Source organism: Lichenostomus cassidix, chromosome 23, assembly GCF_008360975.1.
Source record: "Lichenostomus cassidix isolate B80296 chromosome 23, HeHo_3.0, whole genome shotgun sequence".
Classification (NCBI taxonomy): Eukaryota; Metazoa; Chordata; class Aves; order Passeriformes; family Meliphagidae; genus Lichenostomus; species Lichenostomus cassidix.
Genome location: NC_139503.1, coordinates 6021195 through 6043881, shown reverse-complemented (window position 1 = coordinate 6043881; position 22687 = coordinate 6021195). Strand labels below are relative to the sequence as shown.

The window sequence follows — 22687 nt, the reverse complement described above, 5'->3', positions numbered from 1 at the left end:
AAGGGAAAAACTGCAGTATGTTGCCTGGCTTTCTTCTCAGCATGGACCAATTGCCTTGTGTTTTTTACTGTCTCAATCTTCTTATCCATGTTGATAAATTGAATGCTTTACTCTAGAGCGACAGGACATTTTAGTCTGCAAGATGATTATTTCTGATCTGGCCTGGGCAGGGAGTCCTGTTTCCAGAGTGTCGGTTAAAAAACACTGTTGACTTTTCTCCACTTGTCAGTGAATCACTCCGTTTCACTGAATAAACTTCAGCCAGCCTTAAAGTGTCCCTTTGACTGGTAATGGAGTGTCCAAGGCCAGAGCTGACTGTAGGGAATGAAATCCTCTCTTGCCCCATAAAGCAACACTTGCTCCACTGCTGCTGGTTTCTAGAACAATATGCAAATTGTCCTACCAGCCCTAAAATCAGTCTGGTCTCTGCCTGTTCTTTCATGTTTCTTCCTTCACCTTGCATAGCACACCACTGGAAGGATACCCATTGGAGAGGAGTGTGTTCCTCCAGGTAAGATATATACAGTTGTATCATAAAATGGTTTGGGTTGGATAGGCCCTTAAAGACTATCCAGCTACACTCCCTGCCATGGGCAGGGAGACCTTCCACATCCCAGGCTGCTCCAAGCCCTGTCCAACCTGGCCTTGCACACTTCCAGGGATGCAGGGGCAGCTTCTCGGGACAACCTGTGCCAGGGCCTCACCTCCATCCCAGGGAAGAATTTTTTCCCAATATCCCATCTAACCCTGCCCTCTGTCAATGCTATTGATTATAATGAAGCTATACCCCCTTGTCCTGGCTCTTCAGGCCTTTGTCCTAAGTCCCTGTCCAGCTCTCTCCAGCACATTGCATCTTCTTCACAGGAAGAAATGAGAGAAAGACACTTTAAACCTGTTTTTGCAACTACATCTGTGAGCCAAACAAAAGCCAAGGATTGGGAACCTGTGTGACTCCCTGTGACTTGGCTGGGGAAATGCCCCTGGGGTGACTATCACTTGTGCTTGCTTTGGGAAGCTCCCTGTTGTATGCTCATGCCAAAGACAGATATTACTTCCAGGCAGAGAGTCAGATTTGGGCTCTGATGTCTTAACCTTCAAAAATATTTACTCCAAACAAAACACTCCACACACTCAAGGGGTCAAACTGCCGTAGTTGTGAACAATGCAGCTCTGCACCCTCATGTTTTTATTCTCTTCATGTTGCATTTAACATTGATCCTTTGCCCAGAATTTAAATGAAGATGGAGTTTCTGTTTATATCTTTAACTGAAGTCTGGTTTGGGCTCCATTAGCATTTCAGCTCCCGAGGGGTCATCAATCCAACTGAAACAATACATGTGCGTTTCAGGTCACATCTGTGAAGGAGAACATGCCCTACCCAGATCAAGGCATCCCATTCAAGTCTGCAGCCCATATGTGTGGCTGCTAAGGAGCACCAAGGCTGCACATGAAAGCAGCACAGTTTGAGCCGGCTCGGTATGAAAATGAGCAGAGCACCGTCTGGCCTCACAGATCCAAGGTGACAGTGGCTGTCCCTGATGTCTGATCATGGCCTCCCCAGGGGTCAGCTCTCCCACGGGCATGGCACAGCTCCCGCCTGCCCGACCCCTCCCAATGCCTGGCACTTTGCTCAGCCATCAATCCGGCTGCATGTGCTCCATCGGTAACAGCTACAGATGGTAACATGAGCCCCATTGCTCACTGTCCTGCTCAGTAAAATGTGAGAACGTGTGAATCAAAACTAACAGCTCTGAAACACCAGGGTGCTGTCTGCTCTGTCCTGCTCTCCTCAGAGGTGTCCCAATGCAGCTTTGAGCAGAAATCCTTCCAGCCTGTATTACAGGGTGCGCTGGGACCAGAAAGATGCTGCAGTTTCACTCCCTCACTGTGCAGAATCACAGAACGGTTTGCGTTGGAAGGGACCTTAAAGCCCATCCCTTTTCACCCCCTGCCATGGGCAGGGACACCTTCCACTGTCTCAGGTTGCTCCAAACTCTGTCCAACTTGGCCTTGAATCAGGGATGCAGGGGCAGCCACAGCTTCTCTGGGCACCCTGTGCAGCGGCCTCCCCACCCTCACAGGAAAGAATTTCTTCTCAATATCCCATCTAATCCTGCCCTTTGACAGTGTGATGCCACTCTCCTTGTCCTGTCACTTCAGGCCCTTGTCTAAAGTCCCTCTTCAGCTCTCCTGGAGCCCCTTTAAGCACTGGAAGGGATTCTATGGTCTCCCCAGACCTTTCTCTTCTCCAGGCTCAAACTCTCTATAAGGATGTGCCCAAGTTTTGGGCAATGATTAGCTGCTCAGAGTTTCTTGCAAGTGATCTGCAATCCTCACTGCTGCACCATGCACTTGCAAAACCAAAAATTTTAGAAAATCACAGAAGGGAGAAAGGGGGGGAAAAAAGCAGGGAGGAAGAGTGGGGGAGGAAGAAGGGAACTCTCTTACCTTGGTACTGGGAGGGAGACTCCGACGGGCGGCTGTACTTGTGCTTTTTACCATCTTTCCAGTCTATGGCTGAGACAAGAAACAGAGCATTTGTGTCAGGGAAAGTAGCCAGATAATGAACCCTTCAACACTATCTACTTTACCACTGTCCACTTCAGAGGAGAGGAGTGACCTCCCTATCATGACCCCAGTAACACAGATGATTTGCCTGGATCTCTGGGTTGTGCTCCCTTCCTCCCCACAGCTCACGCAGGAGGCTTCCGCATTTGCACTGAATCCCTGCTTAGTTCCCACCAGCCACTGTTCTCCTTAAGTGACAAACAATAACAAACAGTAGCAAACTGGTAGAACTACATCATTTTATCTTTGAGAAGAAGGGCTTGAGAAGAACAAACATAACAGCCACTAAAAATGGCTCGTGAATCTTCATGTGAATGAACAGCTCCTTGTGTATCAGTTCCAGGCTATTCCACACAAACAGCCTCAACCTTTTGTGCAGATGGGGAGAGGACTTCTTTGAGAATCTGCACAAGTGCCCTTTCCATGCACAGCACCAGGTTTCCGTGTGTCCCTTGCAGCTTGGAAGAGAGCACAGCAAAGCAGCACAAGCCCTGCAGAGCAGCTTACTTGAGCTGCCTTTGCTCATGACCGCTTTGGGCCTCAGAGCTCCAAAAAAAGGAAAGTTATCAAGACAGCTCTGGAATGTGATATAGCAAGAAGTGAGGAATGCTCATCCATTCCTCCAGCAGCCTCCAGCCCAAAGGAGAAATGGAAAATCACTGTGTCACCGCAGAGCTCACCCTGTGCCAGCTCCCTGACCTGCTGCTGCTGGCCTGGGCACCCTGGGAGTGCTGCTGCACTCTAGCTCCTTTATTTTAGAGAGCATCTTTAGAGCTACTGTAGACAGCAGTTTGGTAGTGCCCTTCAAAATGTGCCTTGCCCCCATGAAAAGTAGTTCCTTGTGAAAGGAAAAGTTTGAAATCTCCTGACACGTAGCTGGAAAAGGCAGGCTAAGCGCTGCTGTTAAAGTGGCCGGGGTATCTTAGTGTGTCTGGAATTGCTTTTGGATAATTATTTTTGCAATCTTCTCCTCTTGACATGTTCTTTTCAGCACAATGGACAGGATGCCATGTAGGTTTTACTGCTCTGGAAAGTGATAGAAGTTTGGGATGCCCACCCTGCCTCCAACAGCCTCCAGCCCAACAGAGGGCTGCCAGATCAGCCTCCCTTAAATGAACACAAGGGACATATGGAGTGTGGCTACGGCGTCACTAGACATGGACTAGACAAAGAGCCTCCTTGGAGAGACATAAATGAATGAAAAGAATTGAAGGACACCCTTCCTAATAAATGCATTACCATGAAGCACAGTATTGTGCCATCTCCCTAAGAAAGCAAGAATAAAGGACATAAAGTATTTAAGTCAGAAGCAAAAGAGCCCCCTGGGTGGGTAAGGCTCCCCTCAGTACTGCAGGACACCTCTAACAGTATCCATGCACTCAAAGGAGTCTCTTGCCATACTCTGCAGGCGAAGGTACATTTTGTTCTTAACCTGTAACATGCAAAAATCCTCATTAAGCAGGATACAAATGCAGCAGAGAGGGAGAGAAACAAGAATTTCTGCAGACAAATAAAGAAATAGTGAAAGTTCAATGTATTATTAAAAAAAGCAGGTAAGTAGGACAGAAATCCACATGTGCACGATGCAGGTGTTGCCTCTGCAACCCTACGGCATGGAATTCCGAGCACAGGTCACAGAGCCAGGCTGGCTGGAGGCTCCAGGAGCACAGGGAACAAGCTGTGTGTGAGGCTTAATCCAGCCAGCCCGGGCCTCAGCCACGCTGCTGACTAATCAACCAGCCTCCTTTATTGCCAAGCCCTCCAGCTGCCTCGCAGCAGGGTCTCCCCATTCCCTGCTCTCCTTCATTTATTTTCACTTCATTAAAGCACAAGCAGTGTTAGGAAGAGGATAATGCTGCTGTAAGATGAACCACGACAGAAGCAAAGGAGACATTTAAAAAAAATAAAGGGAGGAGAGAAATCGAGCATAGAAATCTCCTGCAATAAACCTTGGGAGTGTGGAGCAGATGTGAACAAAGAGCTGCGGAGGATGCTCCATCCTCTCGCTTCTCCCTTCCCCCCTCCTCCGGAGTGCATGTGATGAGATCACTCCAGTCAGACGCACATGCATGGCACAGCACTAAGGGAAATCAATATTTTTGTTAAGCACAAGAAGCCAGAGCAGCTCAGCTGCAGCCAGGCGGCTTGGCTTCACCCTTTTTGTTGGGGATGCAGGACCCAGGAAGCACGTGCTGTGTGAGGGGCTGAAGGACTCGGTGGCAGTGGTAACCTCCTGACAGATTTCCTCTCCACAAGGTAGGCTGGTCTCCGGTTTCACGCCTCATTAGAGGGGGAGGCCTGTGCCAGCACAGGCAGTTTGCCTCATGCTGGGAGGTGTGCCAGATGGTGCTGTGGGTTCTGCAGGGCACCCTCACGCTGACACTGTGTCCCACGAGCTGCAGAGGTGCCTTGAAAAGGGACTCTCCTCTGCCCATCACAAGGGGTGGATTGATGAACTGCTCTCTGCACACTGATGGAGAAACACACAGCTCTGTTTGGGGCTTCCAACCACATCTCCCCAGCTCCCACCCCTCTGTCAGCCTGCCAAGGCGCTCCGCCCTCCAGACCACACCAGCTCACTGCACGGCCCTTGGCTGTACCAAGCATCACTGCTCACCTTTCTGAGGGCCTGGTTTCCGCATTCTACCACCTGCTGCTGTCCTTATCCTGGGACTGTGTTGCTCTTACGGAACTGAAGATGTCTAGGACAAGAGAAATAAAGATGAGGAAATTCCCCATTCTGGAGCACACAGTCATCTGCACCATTAACTCATCACACAGTGGGGGAAACACATGCTCTGTCACCCAGGGTTTAACAGAACATACACAATTCATTTCACCCCCTGAAAATACAAGACTTTCTCCAATTTGTGGACAATGTCAAATTCATGGCAGTAGGAGCAGCATAAATAAGCACAAGGAGCACATGCCCATCTCCATGCTAACCCTACAGCAGGTCTGGACCATGTGTGTGGAAGGAGGGGCTGCTCCCACTCACAACAAAGGGAGGCAGAACTGGAATTTATGAAAGAAAACACATGGAAACATAATATTAACTCTGGCAAAGCAGCACAGCAATCCCCAGCTTGCCACTTAAAATTCAAATTGTTCGCAGCAGTTCTGGGGAATAAGGATGAGAAATTGGACAATGACCCAGGAAATACTTTTGCTATTAGTATTGCCGTGAGTGTCCAAGTTGTGCTGCGGTTTTTTTCCTGATTGGAGGAAAACTGGCTGGACTGTCCCCAGCAGGCAAAGGTATTTGCATTCTTGTTATAAAGAAATATTCCTGAAAAATCAGAGCTCTTGGGAGAAGTGTGCTGGAAACGTCCTAGGACCCAGTGCTCCAGCACAGCCATTCTCACAGGACAGGGCCTGCTGCACCCACCAAGCCTTGCCAAGCCCTGCCAGAAAACACCCAAATGAATGACTGAGCCACAAACAAGCCCTCGGGAAAGCCAGGAATAGCATGTTTTGACACTCCACTAACTAATGAAAGATTAATTGTATCAATATAATTCCATTTTGTTCACAGTGGGGCAGTCAGGAGGAGGATGGAAGAGGAAGTTGTCTCAGGACACAGCACTGACTCACTGCTTAAAGGGTTATTTACACATCTAGCTTGGCAAGAAGTTGGGGTTTTGAAAACCAGGCTTTTTCTAAATGTAAGAGAAATAAAGAGTTTGATTTTCTATAACAGCTACACAAACTACAGCCTTTACATTCAACACTGAGCAATAATCTGAGAAGAAAAATACTGAAGGAATATTGAATATTAAAGGAAAAAAAAATCCTGGTTGTTTTTTTAATCCAAATCAAAAGGTGCACAGTAGTCACTTATTGCCTCTCTCCTAAATAGCGTGTGTGTCTGTACACACTTGTGAAAGGAGTAAAGTTGGTTTCCTTTTCAATAGCAGAAGGTGACCTACATGTGAAAGGTTATTTACAACTTTAAAGCTTCTTTTCATAATTTTCTTCAGTCATTTTTATTGATGACTAGCAGTCCTGGCAGGAAACGTCCCCTACACATAAAAACCCAGGCTGAAAGGTGTTTATATATAAAGGCACCAGACAAGCATTTGCCATCATCGGCTCTGCCTCTCTACTGTCTGTGGGACTTTCTCAAGTACCCACACACATAAATCTCATGCGTTTGGCACAGGAGTTCTTGTGCCACTCAGGGCTTCTGAAAAGCTGCTTCAGGCTGAGCACCTCAAGAGCCCTGATGACAGGGATGTGTGACCCTTCCCTGCAGAAGTATTGGGAGAAAAAAAATTGTGACTGTGTTTGTTCAGACATGGTTTGTGGAATGTTGTGGCCCAGGACAAGGCGTACTACTGCACCCTCCATCCTCACAATGGGAATAACCCTAATGAGGCTCAGGGGCACCTTCTCACCCTCTACAACTCCCTGAGAGGACGGTGAAGATGGAGGTCATGTCTCTTCTTCGAGGTAACAAGGGACAGCACAAGAGGCAATGGCCCCAAGATGTGCCAGGGGAAGGTCAGGTTGGACATCAGGAAGACTCTCTTCTCAGAAAGGTTATCAAGCACGGGAATGGTTGCCCAGGGTGGTGGTGGTATGTTGAAGAAATGACTGGATGTGGCACTGCTGTAGAGGACATGGTGGTGTTTGGTCTTGATGATCTTGGTGGTCTTTTCCAGCCCTAATGATTCTATAATGCTGTGATATTGGTAAAGCACAGAGCTGACTGCTGGTACCCCTCAGCAAACACTGCTCTCAGCAGGATATCATGTCAGGGAACAGAATCAGACATTGTAAATGTTGCAACTATTTAAATAAATAAATGAATGGTGACTCTTCCCCAAAGGAGGAGACTTAAGCTGCATGGGGAGTCCCACTTTTCTGAGAGCCACATCAGTGCCAGCTCACGGACACTGCATTCCAAAATATGCTTTCAAGAAACTGTCCAAATTAGACAGCCCCAGCCTGACTCCTGCCAGCCTTCACAAGCCTCCACCACAGCTCTGCATCACCCAGATTCCTCATACATCTCACACCAGGACAGCAACACATGGGTTAATCCCGCAAAATCATAACTCAAGAAAAAAAAAAAGCAAAATAATTAGTGGGCTCAGAGTCATGTAATGCCTAGAGAAGAGGCAGAGCCAAACTCCACGATGTATGGCTTCAGCTTTCCTGCCTCAGGGGCGGCTGGACCAATGCAGCCAGCTGGGAGCCACCAACCTCACTGCAACCCAGGGAGAGGGACCAGTTCCTGCCCTGGGATGCAGGGATGCCGTTCTTCAGCCATGGAAACAGACACTGTGTACCCCAGCCTACCTGAAACTGGTAGAATCAGAGTTGGGAGGGACCCCTAAGGATCATTGAGTCTAACTCCTGGCCCTTCACAGACACCCCAACAATCCCACCCTGGGGGTGCCTGAGAGCAGTATCCAAAAGCTCCTGGAGTTCTGGCAGCCTTGGGGCTGTGACCATTTCTGGGGGAAGAACCTTTTCCTGATATCCAGCATGACCCTCCTCTGACACAGTTCCAGCTGTTCCCTTGGGTCCTGTCCCTGGTCACAGAGAGCAGAGATAGGAGCTGCCCATCTGCTGTCCCTGGGCTTTACTAACACAGAGCTTGGCAATTGATAATTTCCACTGATTGTAATTTACAGTTGCTCAGAGGAGCTGTAAAATTTTCACCCTCAGAGATACTCCAAACGTCACCAGCTCCCTCCCCTGCCAGGCTGATCTAACCTTGTAGCTGACTCTGACTTCAAAGTCAGCCCATCGCTGCATGCAGCACTGGACCAAAGAACCTCCAAAAGCTGCTTCCAACCTGAAACATCCAGAGATTTTTATCTCACTGACAACGGACTGGAAGGCAAGAGGAATCACTCTACAGGTTTTGACAAGGCTGAAATGCTCCAGTGACGAGACTTCAGTGTAGAGAGAAGAAAATCAACAGCAGAACAGACAAGCTCTCAGGCACTGCAGGACAGGAGCACCGTGGTACCAACGGATGTGACCTTTACTCCATTCAGGGACTGAAGATTGAAAAAATGTGGAAGTAACAAATAGCAGAAGCTACAGTCTGGTATCCAAGGGGAAAAAATGGGCTATCCACAGAGAGAGATCTTCTGGAATGACCTCAGACACAAACAAACCCCTGATGAGGACCTGTTGGCTGGGTCTGTGGCACAATGGACACAATCTTACTGCTGCATCAAAAAAAGCCTTTGAGATTTCTGCAGTCCAGCACAAGCTGCAATGCTCCATCTCCAGAGCCTGATGCTTGTACAGAACAGCACACCAGAGTTAAAACTACCCTTGTTTTCCTGTTTCTCCTGTTTGTCGAGATCAAGATAATCTCTCAAGCACAGACTGTGGCATTACAGTGTTGGTTTCCAGAATTTGTAAGCTGAAAGGACAGATCAGTGTACAAATTCATTTCAGCAGGATGCTACCTTAAAATGTAAAAAGACCAACTGATTTTCTGCCTTTAATAGCAGACGAAGTGCCTCTCCCAGAGTTTCAAACCACTTTCACTCACCGAGATATCGAAAGTGTCAAGGGCTCCACTGAACTGTCATGGGCTCTAGTTCCCCATCACTCCTACAAGACAACAGAGTCAGTACAAACACTGCGGCATAGCAAAACCTGAAAGCACAAAGACAAAATGAAAAAGTTTGCATTTAATTGCAGAAAGGCTACGTTAACAGCTGCATTATTCATGTTCATATTTAATTCATTTAAAACATTCAAATCTAAATTTAAAGAAAGCTGTAACAAACATTCCCACTTGCACTCGCAAAGCAGCACAGAACTTGACACAATTTAAGTTCAGCTTGCAGTGAGTACACGGGACTGCAGCTGTTAAACACCTTTGATATGAGTAAGATCACATCAACTGAGCTGATAGAAACTAGTTCAGCTTTTGTAAAAGGGAACTATCACACAAAGGAGGATTGAAAAGACTAGACCTGATTAGTAATGAAAAGGAGACGGACCACAGGAGAGACATATAAAATAATGAGTAGCGTGAAGAAAGAGAACTGGGGACTCCAAATTATCCCTTCCCAGTGCAGCTGAGCAAACCTACAAAACTAAAAAACTCCCAAGTATATACCAGGGAGAAGGAAATATTTATTGGCAACTAACAGACGTGCAACTTCCTTACAGAGGAAGTTACCAAGAGAAGTAAACAAGTAATCTCAGAAATGACAAAGACATTGAAAAGCAAACCAGTATTTGTAAGGATATCCAAGTATGAGACCCATGGGCCATCAGTAGCTAGACCTCAAGCAAGAGCTGAAGGAAGGTTGAGTGCCCAGCCAAACCCTGCCTGCCACTGCCTCAGCTGCTGTGCTGTGGCAAGGAAAAGCCGAGCCCTTGTCCTCCTGCCAGGCTGCTGACACCAGCTCACGGCCAGGGGCAGGACACCAGCTTAAGACATGGTTTGTTCACACTCTGGTGAGCTCTGTGCTGGGTTACACTGAGATTCACACCTCTGATGCATTTTCTTTTTTCTCAGGCAGCAGAGAGGGAGCCAGGGCTGGAAGATCATCCTAGGGCATCCCCAGCTCCAAGTGTTGCTCTCTCCAGCACCGCACAGCTCGCAGCACAAACACTGCAGAAATGTATCTTAATCTAATTAAGTTCTCCCCCCACTGGTCTTGCCAACAGGCTCTTCTAAAAGCTCATCCCTAAGGGTAGACAGATTCAATGTACCTGTGCCAGATTGGAAGGGAACTGCAGGGTTAGAGGGGAGCCTTTTCTGCAATATTCTTCCACCAAATGTGACAACTGCAATATCAGTAAAACAAAAAAGAGAGAATGTGGGTGAAAGATGCTGTCCCATCTTTCCAGACCTCATGAGATGAATCTAATCCCTTTATCTCCAAAGCCTCCGCTCCTTTGGAGCGCATAATTATGAAAAGAGTTGGAGCTGAGGCTCTTAATGTCTCTTCTAGGCACTTCTTTATTCCACTCAAGGCACCAGTCACATCTGAATTATTTCCTGGGGTTGTTTGGACTTCCTATTATGCAAGGATGATTATGGTGAACCTTGGGATGGAATCCAAGTCGGATCTCAGCACTACCATGTTTGATTGAAAGGGGACCTGAAGGTTTGTTGACAGCATGCCAAGCTTCAAACCTCACTGGACAATGCCATTGCCAGCAGGCCAGATGCTTTCAGAGAGAAGAGGAAGAAAACCACCAACAGCGAAGCTGGAAAATGGTTTTATTAGGTTGGATACATACTCCACAGATTAGGATTGGGGGGAAAAAGGCAACTCTGCATATTGACAGAGGGCTGTGAGAATGACGCTTCTTGGAAATCCCATGGGGCTGCCACAAGAGAATCGTGACAGTTTCTCATGATGCAAAGTGCCTGCAGTCATTGATTTGTTCTCCACAAAAGCACAGGTCTGGAGCACCAAGACCACTGCAGCCACTAAAAATGTCTTCCATTAACCTCTACTTTAGTTGAGGTTTTCTTCAGTCTTCACAGTTTGTTCCCTCAAACACTACAAATGTTTCCAGCAGTAAAGACCTGTCCCTTACAAATTCCCTCAGGAAATGTGAGGGCAGCACTGTAAGCTCCTGCATGTCATGGGTGATGGTGGTGCTGCCATTCCAGCCTCCCTGCTGGAATGTTTCAGCTCCATTCTGGAAGCCTCAGTGTGATCATGGGACACATGGGACACCAAACGACACAGGAGCATCTAGCGGCGTCCCAACTCAACAGAAAACCAGGCACACGACGAGCAGATCATGTCAACTGCAGAATATTCTGAGTTGGGAGGGATCCATAAAGATCATCAGGTCCAACTCCTGGCCGTGCACAAGACACCCCAACAATCCCCACCCTGTCCCTGAGAGCATTTTCCAAATGTTCCTTGAGCTCTGGCAGCCTTGGAACCGTGACCATTCCCTGGAAGCCTGTTCAGTGCCCGACCACCCTCTAGGGGAAGAACCTTTTCTGAACTCAGCCTGCTTGCTTATTTAGCATCTTTTTTGCCATTTTTTATTTCTATGGTGGAGAAAGAAAAGCACATTCAGCCTACCTGAGAAATCAGAGGACTGTCAGTGCGCAACCTGTCACCTCTTACTGCTTTTGATTTTCACATCAGACTTGGCTCCTCAGATTTCTACCTGACCTGTGTACACCAGAACTTTTGCTGGTCTAAACCCATAGTTCTCGCTCTCAAAGTGTGCTTTGATGAGCTGGCTGACTGACCCCCACTCCTGGGCAAAAACCAAAGACCAGCTCCCAGGACTGAGCACCAGCCTTCTCTGAGCCACACACACAGGCAAAGAGTCCTAAACCAAACTGCCAAATGAATGCTTATGTGGGACCTGAAGGAAACTCTCAGGAGTGAGCAGCTTCCATGTTTGAAAAGCTGAGTCAGAATTTATCTTAACCAATGATTTTATTTCCTTCCACTACCCTATAACCATCCTCATGGGCAAGACTGGAGTTTTATTTCTCCTTGTCTGTGCAAAGTCACGTTTTTAGCAGCTCTGAACAAAGACTGATGAAGACACACAACCTCTGGAAGCATCTCCCCTCATCAGGTCTAGAGAACCTTAAATTCATACCAGGGAATATTTCTAAGAAACATCGTACAATGTACAATGAATGCTGGTATTTCCATCTGCACTACTGATCCCCTTGTGTGATCTGAAATACCTCATGGCTGCAAACCATTACTCCTCTTTCTACCAGAAGGATTTTGTGTTATTTCCAACATCTCTCATTCTCTGGAATTAATTTTATCTTTCTGCCATGTAAGAAGTGGACTGATAAACTCCAGACTTCATGACAGGCTACTCACAAACACATTCTTGTGTTAGCACACTGAGGTGTCTCAAAGATGTGATCACAAGTAACACTTTCTCAGCCCCTGAGCCAAGGCTCATGGAAGTACATATTTTAAAAGACAAAAACATGTGAAAAACTTGGATAGACTATGTTTCTACAATGAAAATATCGACTTTATGACTTCCTTTTGAACACCTTCAGGTTGGTGGGGAGAGGAGATGAGTCAACCTCCCAGGAAATGGCAGCTAGACCATCAGACACTACTGAGTCAAGCTCAAGAGATCACACTCATGGTGAGTATGAAAACCAGGGATCAGTGGGAGAAGTCACCACTGTGAGCAAAGCTACAGGAGTTACCACTGCTCATGATTGTGAAGGAAATGAAATAAAACCTTGCAGAATTTCAATAAAGGTTTTCCTCCCTATAAAAAAAAACCTCCAACAAAATCAGCATGGGCCTTGGATCAAACCAGAAACATCCTGACATATATCACTGTGAGCAGACCTTGCTCTCCATGAAGACTCAAGAGCCTGCAATAAAGACAAGATATTGGGCATGCTCCAGGAACAGGATACCCAGGCTGAGAGAAATGGAGAGATAAAAGGACTTAAAGCCAAATAAGATAATCTGGCTTGAGTCTGCTAAAGGAAGCCCCTTAACAGGACGAATTTTCTCAGTACAGACATGTTTACTGATGAGCTGGGAGTTACAGCTCCATGGCTGCCATTTCTGCGGTGAGGGGTTGAGCACTCCAGCTCTTCAAATCCTCCTTGGAAAGATGGGGCTCGACAGCTGTAAGAAGTCCACACACTGGTGAAAAATCAGAGCCGCTTTAAGACTGGTGTTGATTAGTTTCTTAGAAACCCCCACCCACACAAATAGAAAGAAAACAGTGCAAAAACTAAAGCCTTCCCATGCAGGGTAACATGGAATCACAGAATGGTTTGGGTCAGAAGGGACCTCGAAGGCCCTCTTGTTCCAACACCCTTGACATGGGCAGGGATTCACAGGATGCAAAGGACCCTGTCCTGCTCCTTACCAGACAATACCATGTTCAAGGCTTGGGGCCAAGGCCTGGGTTGCCTCCCACTGCCAGGGACAGAGAGAGGCCCATCATGAACACAGGGGCAGATGTGGCACAGACTTTAGCTAATCACACACATCCCCTGTAATAACAGCTGGGGTTAAGGAAGCTTCACCATGCTTCAGAATTATTTCAGCCATCCCTTCATGGCTGGTCCTACTGCTGAAGTCACTCTGAGGTTCTGCCTCTGAGGTGAGCAATGCCCATGTCCCACATCTCAATGTGAAAGATGCCACCAACCCCATGGCTCTCTGTAAGTGTTCTGGAGGAGTTCTGGGAAAACCTGCAGGTCTCTGCTTCTGGGTGTTAAGCAGAGACATTCCTGACCTGTACCACCACTGTACCTCTGCAGAGCTCTCCCAAATGCACTGGAACAAAACTCAACACAGAGACTGGCTTTTTGGGCAGGTGAGGTGCCTGTTACACATAGAAAAGCAAAGGACTGATGGACTTCAGTGCCATATGGGAAGAACACGCCAAAGCAAGGAAGCGAATCTGTGTGCCTAAGGCTGCTGTATCTAACACTGAACCATCTGTGTTACAGCTATTTTGTGTCAGCAGGACTCCCATAGCTAAAAGTTAAAGTCTCCTGACTTTAGAAGAGGAATGGCCTGGGTTACACACTGGCACAGCCGTGTACCCAATCCACTGAGGACACCTGGAAGTAGAGAAGATTCATGGCACACAGGGCTCTGTAGCCTGATTGCAGCATATTCTGACCATACCCTGACACCCTGGTGACCAGGAACTAGGCCAAAGGCCAGTTTTGCACATACCTGAACTTCCTTTCATGGCAGTCCCAGAACACGGAGAGGTGCAGGATATGGTGTACCCCACACTCCTGTGCTGGGTCATGCCTCCCTCCTCACCTGGGGACAAGCTGGAGGGTGCACCCCGAGGGCAGGGTCGATGCAGAGCACTGCGAGGGTGCACCCAGCCTGTGCAGGCACAGTGGGAAGCCCAAACTGATGCAGGCAGTAAAGAAAGTTTTGCAGTAATGTGGCTATTTCAGCCTGCACTGAGCCACATGCCAAAGCTAAGAGCTATTACTGAAAGCAGATGGCTTACAGGAGACCTTGAAATGGGATTCTGCCCAAGGCAGTTACAAAGCCACCCCTCACAAAAGCACACAATAGGATGCTTCATAGTCTTTAAATAAGAATTTAAACAGGAATACATTAAAAATCAGTGCATGGTTTCCATATCACCCCCAGACAGGCTAGCACAGCCCCCCTTGCACAGTCAGCCTGCTTTCCCAGACAGAAGTTACACATGTGATGTATGTGGCCCCAGAATGGGCTCCAGCGTGTGAACTCTTCACAGGTCTTTGGCTGACACCCTATATATATGTATATATAAAATGTTTAATCAACCTTATACTTAATTCTCTACTGGACTCTATTAAAAAATAAACTGTTCATGGGATGAAAGATTGGGGAGGGGAGGATCAGGTGGACAAATATATAGTTGGTTGGTAAAATGAATGAAACAAATGTATCTAAATGCCAGGATGACAATGCATTCCTATGTCTCTAGCAAGGGGAAACAGGAAGCAATCCAGAAAGAAAGGATTGACTTCCAGTTGTGTCTCCATTGAAAATGTCATGACAGACTGTGCAGTGATGCTGCAAGCAGGATGTGACAATTTCTCACAGAAAATTCTGCATTAACTATTTCTAGTAATGTAGGTTTGATAAAGTTTCGGGCAGGACATCCTCAGGAGACCATAAGCAACGAAAGGCAGCTTGAGGGGAATAAGAAATGAAAGGGATGGTAATTAGGAGACACAACAGAAATGTAAATGATGAAAACCTTGGAAAGAGAGGGGAAGGAGATGACCCAATCCCTTAAAGTACCCTGTATCTCAAAAGCACAAGGGAGGAAGGTGATCCCCAGGGACAGACACACAGGGACAAGGGTTTCCACTGAAATGGCAGAGAGGGAGATAAGAGCTCAGGGAGCAGAGGAGAACAAACCAGCCCTGGAGAAAAGGTGAGGGACAAAATCACCACTCTCTAATGAGCTAAATACTGAGATGTGGGGGATGATGATGGTTACATACACCTACAATTGCATTTTCCTTCCGCTTTTCTTCTATGACCAATGCTAAAAACTAAATGGAATGCTTAGCAATATCCCTTGGGAAAATACACTGGATGAAAACTCATTCTCAAGCCTTACATGGCACCAAAGCAATAGCTGAGCATGTTACTGGAGTGCCTAAAGTGCTCTCTCTCCTCATCCAGCACAAAGGAATGACCTGCCCTGGAGTTAAGTATTTCTTACCTTCCTGGGGTCCAGCACCAACACAGACGTGTCCCTACTGAAAAAGGAGGGTAGGGGGGAGCCCACAACTCCAGTCACACTCAAGGCTGAATCCTTCATAGATCCACAGAGTGACAAAACTCAGGGTCTCCCTGCCACACAGCACAGCCAGACTCCCCTCCCACACTTCCAGCAGCTGATTCTTCTTGTGCAAACAAAGAACAGATGAGAAATAGTTCCTACTCATCTGCCCCATCTGCTAAATAAATGGGAAAGATAAAATCTCCAGACCCTCAGGGTATGGAGCAGAGCCACAAAACCTGGATTTACCCCTGTTAGAGCGGAAGAGGAATCGTCTCTTGCTGCTTGGAGCACTGAGACAGAGACAATCCAGCCCTGATAGAGGGAAAGAGGGATGTCTGGGAGAGTGAAGGGAGAGGCTGTGCCATTCCTCCTGGTGCCTGGTCTGCTCCAGCCCAACCAAGGCAAAGGGCTGCCCCGGAGAAGAGCTTCCACAAACTCACTGTATCCCAAGGGAATGCTGTGCCAGGGCAGGAAACAAGCATCTTTGTTTTATTTTCTCACTCATGTTGAGAGATATTAATTAATCTATTTCTTAGGATAAAGAAAGGAAATTGCTGCAGTGCAACATGTCAAGAGAAAACAGAAGAGCCGGGCTCACCAAGGGTGGGTATTAATTACTGCTTGCTATTTTTATCCTGTGTTCAACTCTGATCTCATCTGTGACTTAAGAAGCTAAAATCCCAGGATTCAAAACTGTGTATCTACTCAAACAGGTAAAATATCCTCTTCTGGGTACAAAGTCTGGATACAGAAAAATTCTATCATGCCGATCAAAATTACACTCAATTTCAATAACAAAAGAAACAACAATCTAGCTGTACACCAAAATATTAGCTCAGGAGAACTACTCTCAGAGAGGAAAAATCACCAACCAATTCCTCCAGGAAACCCTGAACAGACTGCTGTTAATTATGGAAGAAGTTGTTACGCTGCTTTACATTCCTGAAGGGCCAAGAGTTCGGACAACTAAAAAATATACTGTGAGGCCTTTCACTGTTTTCTGTACAACACACAGTAGATGCCAATTAAAAAAAAAACCCAAACCATGACCACAAGCAACCAAAAGTCCATCCTGCAGCTCTGCAAGTATGTTCAGTGTCTGCCAAGGAGCTAATGAAAACAAGGCACTCTTACAGACTGTATCTGCTCCACATTCAAGTACCTGCTGGACATTTTGTACAGCTTATAAAGGCATAAAATATTACAGGGCATTTGCAGATTTTCCAGCTGACAACAATATGAAGTAAATGAGGAGCCCCAGAACACACTGAGTCCTCTGGTCAGGCACAAGATAACGCTGAACAGATACTCACACACACTCACACACACCCCTGGAGACTCTGCCAGCAGTGCACAAGATGAGACCACAGCTCACAGTGATGGAAAAGAAGCCAAGATTCAAAAGCCATCCCTCAGCCCCACTGTAATGCTGGAACAACAGCGGGACCGTCCAGATTACAGTGCAGGGCTTGGATAGTGCCCAAGGGAAACAAGTCCCTCCTGCCCTCTCCAGGCACAGCAAATTGTCAAGTAAACTGCTACCTCCTGCCCCTCATGCTGGGGGACATGTGGCATTGTACAGCAACCCAAACCCCTCCAGTATGGGGCTGTGGAAATGACAACATGGACTTCACCTCTGGAGTTCTGTGACAAGCCAGAAGCTCAATCAGCTGTCATGGTTTACTCCACTTGTGGTAAGAGTTAAGGACTCCAGATGAGCAGCAAGGTGGTGGCTTGCTGGCTAAAACTGATACCTGCTGCCCATCAGTCGTCAATATCCTCTGGATAATGTCACCTGTACATAGCAAGAGGTTACGTATGCATATATATGTATGCAGGTATTCTGCTACAGAAGAAAATTGACATTTTACTGAGTAATCTGTACACAAGGACAGAAATACTGCTAGCATAAAAACCTGAAAGATTTAAACTTCTACCACCTAGGGAGCTACATGGGAACCACATACTATATATACTGCTACTGAACTAGGAACCACTCCTGACACAGATGTAAACTAACAACAATCACAACACTTGGTGGCTGATGGCCCTTCACCACATCAGCAGCTTACAGTAGTCCACTTGCAGCTGGTACTCTAATGGAGACCCTGCCTGAAAACATTTTTCGATGATGCTGTACTACCTCAAGAGTTATTTTCTGTAAGAGTCTGACTAGTAACTTAGGACACCAGCTGATGATGAGAATGTCTCCCTGGTCTTTTTGAAGGCAGGCACAGAAACTTTGAGCTGAAATCGTGTAATTGCAATCAGCACTGCCCAGCCCAAAGGCAGAGTCACACAGCTCCATGGGTCCTGGGTCAGGGCTGCCTCCTTGGTTAGGCTGCCTCACAGTGACCTGCTACCAGCAAAAAGCAGGAGTCTGTCACCTGCCAGGTATCTCTCACCTGTCTCACAAGTCTGGAGAGCTGGTGTATGCATACACAGACTGACTGAATGGCCTGGGTTGGGATGGACCTTAAAGCTCATCCCGTTCCACTCCCCTCCCACAGACAGGGACACCTTTCCCTATCCTAGCTTGCTCCAAGCCCCGTTCAACCTGGACTTGGATGCTTCCAGGGATGGGGCAGCCACAGCTTCTCTGGGCAACAAAACATGCTTTGAAATATGTAACTTTTAATGTCATGTTGTTGATTTTTATAAAATGTATCACTAACCAAAAGCTCTTCAAATGTTCAAGACATACATTCTGCTTTAGAAGTATAAGACAATTCAGGAGCTCGTGATATACAATTTTAATAAAACCCATGCCACCTGAAGCACCATATTTTCAGTTATATCAGCACAGATCAAGAACTGTTAGTCATGGCCAACACAACAAGGGAAGCTGGGACTGGGACTTCCCAGCTGCCACACACATACCATTAAATCCACAGCACTGCCCAAGAGCCAGCAGATGCTCTCTGAGTGCAGAAGGGAATGGCAGAGAGGAAGATCAAACCCTACACAATGATTGCTTTTACATTTACAGAATTTTTCCTCTCTTTGGTAGCTTGCCAGAAGAGGAGGTGAAAAGTCAAAATGATGGGGTTAAAGTACAGCAATACCAGCCTGAAATTGAGCAAAGCTCCTTAATCTCAGAGCAGCTAGGCACTGAAGTGGATTGCCGAGGAAAGTCAGAATCACTATCACTGGAAATTTTAGACCACCTTAGAGAAACCTCTAAGAAGCATGTATAGGTGATCTTTCAAGGTCACTTCTAGAAACACTGAAACCACAAGACTTTCTCCATAGGCACTTCTCTGATCACATAGCCACTGCACTATTTTAATGGATTGCAGCATCTCAGATTTGCTGTAACAAGACAAAAAAAAACACTAAAAGCAACCACAGTCAGTGTACAGAGCGCAGCAGTCTCCGGGCTGCAGGAACAGTCACTCGACTTATTTTTAGAAAGTGGAATTGCTACAACTTCCTCCTCAGTCCACATCAGACTCCATCAGCTCTTCTGCCTGCTCACTATGCCTTCACATAACTAGAAAGTATAGAGCAGAAATTTTTCCTACCTTATGTATGCCAGCCGGGCAGGAAAGGCAAAAGTGGGGAGTGAGGGGCCCTGAAGCAGTGACCACAGGGAGGGAGCACAGGTGGTGCGGCAACGCGGTATCACGATTCACAAACGGCCACTACAACAAGGTGGGAGATGCAAAGCATGTTCAGCCTGAGTTCAGGGAGCCACGCTCACCCTGAGCTGTCACCTCTGCAGACCAGCTGGTTTCAGGGACATTTAGCTGTGCTGCAGGGACGTTTTGTGCCATCGGGGGTGAGAGCCAAGCCCTACGTCTTGCCCCGAAGTGCTGCTCGCCTGCATCCCCCACAGTGTGTGCAGCCCAGCCCGGCCCCCTGGCCTGGCCTCCCCCCAGCTGTGGGGACACAGGGAGGGCAGGCAGGCCCTGGCAACGGCCCAGAGAGGCTCCCACAGCCAGGAGGGAACGAGGGGGAACAGGGAACACAGGCTGCCCTCTCACTCACTGCAGACACGGCTGGACACGCATCCCACTGCTGAGGGCTCAGCATGGGGACAGGAGGCAGGAGCTGCTCCAAACGGGAAGGCAGGGAGGCCCAGGAGCAGGGATATGGTGCAGCAGTGGCACAGGGGAGGGCAGAGTGGACGAAAGCTGGTTGAGTGCTGGTGGCAGGTGTTCCAGCACTGCCTTGTCCAGGTGGGCAACAGGGAGGTGGCTGCAAGCGGCAGCTGACAGGACTGTGGCTCACTTGGTGGAGCACAGCTGGGCTTGACCCTGTGCAGCCTCTGCCAACACTGAAGTCAAACATCACAAGCGTCCTCCAGCTCCGCCCCCGCACAAATCCCATTTTTCCTGACAGGACATTTCTCTGGAGTCAAACACCAGCAGCATTCCCCTGGGGAATCAGAAGGGTGCACCTACTTCCCCCCACCCCCAAACCACAGCAGATGTCACTGCAGTAATGGGTGAACCAAACTTGTTCCCTTGCCACAATACCTAAGAGAAAAGGACCTGGCCCAGGGTCCAGTGAAATCTGGAAGGGCCAGGAGAGAGGAGGAATTGCACGAAACTCAATGGGCAAAGATTGAGCTTCACAAATTTCCACTGGCATTTACTCCTACAGTTTCCGTTGTTGAAAACAAACCTGAGCCACAGGGAGGTTTCTGGGCTGTTCCCACTGTGGCAGTCTGGAAAATGTACAAGCTAATTGGAGCTGGGTAACTCTGTGCACATTGACTGGAGGGGGGCACCTCCAGCAGGAGTTTGGTTTCTGACTGCTGATAACACTATTCAATTAATAACACACACAAAAAAACTTCTGAGCAAGAAATGGAGAGGGGCAGAAGCACAAGCTTGTCCTAGGGAAGAAACAGTCCTGCCCTGAGCTCCTGTGTCAGCTCCTTTGTGCTGGCAATGGACACATCGACTCTGCTCTGTTCCCTTATCTTCAGTGACCAGTTACCAACCAGACAGTGGAGCTGCAGGGGTGACTTCCCTCCGCCAATCAAGTCAGCTGTCAGGAAGCGAAGTGCTTTAGACTCCTCTACAGCAGCTCAGACATCACCCGTCCATCTGGCCTCTTGGACGCAGCTGCCATGCAAACAGCAGAGGCAGCAAAACGGACATTCATCTTTTCCTTCAGTTCTCAGCCAAATTCTTGATTTTTTGCTCAGGATGAGTCTGCATAAAAGCGTGAGACTCAGGCCAGCAAGAGCAGAAGCACAGACACAAACTATGCCTAAATCTCTGCTAGAGAGGCAGAAACATTTGGTAGGTGTCTAAGTGAACTCTGCAGACTGCAAACTGTGTATCACAGCATCTAAATCTGCTAGAGGTGGTGTGTGTCAGAAACCTCAGTAAAAGAGCTAAATATTATTCTGTTTTAGTAAGGGAATTGAATGAAGATAGAGATCTCTGGGAATTAAGAGTTTTCACGACCAGCCAGGATGCAGTGATGTCCCTGTACTGATCTCTCCTGCTCACAATTGAAATCACCTCTGAAACATCCTGCTAAGGGAGATGGCCGTGAAGGACAGAGCACAGCTTCACAAGGAGAAGGAGGTGCTGATCTCCAGTGTTCAGGTGCCCCCACCAGATACTGTTCTGACACCAGCAGTTCAGATCACTAGATTTGTTCACTCCAAGCCCAGTGAGACCTGGTGATACACAGGGAAGTTTTCTTGTGCTTCCTGCTACTCTCAGACTTGCACTATCAGCTTAAATATTGAGCAAATGTTTTATAACATTTATAATATATTGTAAATGCTTTATAACATTTATAAGATTCCACTGGTAGATATTTAAGCTAGGTAAAAAAGGAGTTCTTTACAACTGCATTAAACCCAGAAAAAGCATTTCCTTTATTATCCTACAAATAAAGTGGGATGAAACATTCATGTCCCAGCTTGGAGTGCAAGTGCTGGGGTGAAGGAGGGGTCAGAGAAACAGTTCTGCTACACTGAGAGTTCAATTGTGGGGATGATTTTTACTTTGGCATGTCTCTGAGTTACATAAATGCAGGAGATTAATCACCTCACAAGAGAAGCTGGCAGCCAGAGTTGCTGCTCTACCCTCAATGCATCTCGCCTCATTTCTCAGGGATCTCTCAGAGGTTAGGAAACTTTTCAAACATAAATGGATGCATAAACGACTCAAAATCTGTTTGTTTCATTGCAAACTGAATTTCAGTTGCAGGCAAGGAAAATAAGAAAAGACAGGGTGCTAGATGCAAACATTATAGCTCAAATATGCGCCCCAAACATGCCAGGGTTTAACTTAGCCCAGCTCTGAGCTCAAGTTGCTAGTACACTACTCCAGATTTGCAAACAGGAGCTCACCAAGCATGCCAAGTCCTCTTGTCACAAACACACAGTTAAAAGCACAAATATCCAAACATGTGATCTGCATTCCTTGTCACATAACAGTGCTGACACATAGCCAAAACGGGGTCGTTTGGGCCTGCTTATCGCAACTGCACTGCAGGAGCCCCACTAACACTGTCCTGCCCCAACTGAGCACGGTGCTTCAGGTGAAGTGTGAATGGAATCAGAACCCAAGGGAGAGGCAGAGGTCAACTAGACTGACATGCCCACATGAGAAGAACAGAGAAACTGATCTTGGCCAGCATAGGGAGAGGAAAAATAAGTCTTCAAATGCTTCAAACTGAGCTACAGACATGTAGGCAGTGGAGTGATATGGGGAATATTCTCCATCTGCTCTGGAGATGAGAGGAGGCACAGGTTTAAAGTGCAAGACAAACATGTAGATTAAACACCCCAAAAAATCTCTCTAATGATAAGTGCTGGCATACGTCACCTGCACAGGATGTAGAATTGCCAGCAGGAAGAGCCTTAAAAGAAGAACTATTACTCAGGATTGGTTTCGAAGTCTACCTGACCTTACCC

At 47.2% G+C, this 22687-nt stretch overlaps 1 protein-coding gene across 8 annotated transcripts in view; it reads right to left on the bottom strand.

The window, feature by feature from the left end:
• SCMH1 (Scm polycomb group protein homolog 1) overlaps nucleotides 1-22687 on the bottom strand; it is a 69559-nt gene that overhangs the window by 44852 nt on the left and 2020 nt on the right. For 6 of the 8 annotated variants that reach the window (XM_085081174.1, XM_085081179.1, XM_085081177.1 and 3 more), the window contains exons 2-4: nucleotides 9089-9195; nucleotides 5186-5270; nucleotides 2449-2517 (exon numbers count right to left, since the gene is read on the bottom strand). In XM_085081174.1, coding sequence (XP_084937300.1) covers nucleotides 2449-2517; nucleotides 5186-5210 — 94 coding nt within the window. In that variant the 5' untranslated portion in view covers nucleotides 5211-5270; nucleotides 9089-9195. The remainder of the gene's footprint in view (nucleotides 1-2448; nucleotides 2518-5185; nucleotides 5271-9088; nucleotides 9196-22687) is intronic. The other 2 variants (XM_085081175.1, XM_085081176.1) reach the window with 2 other exon arrangements.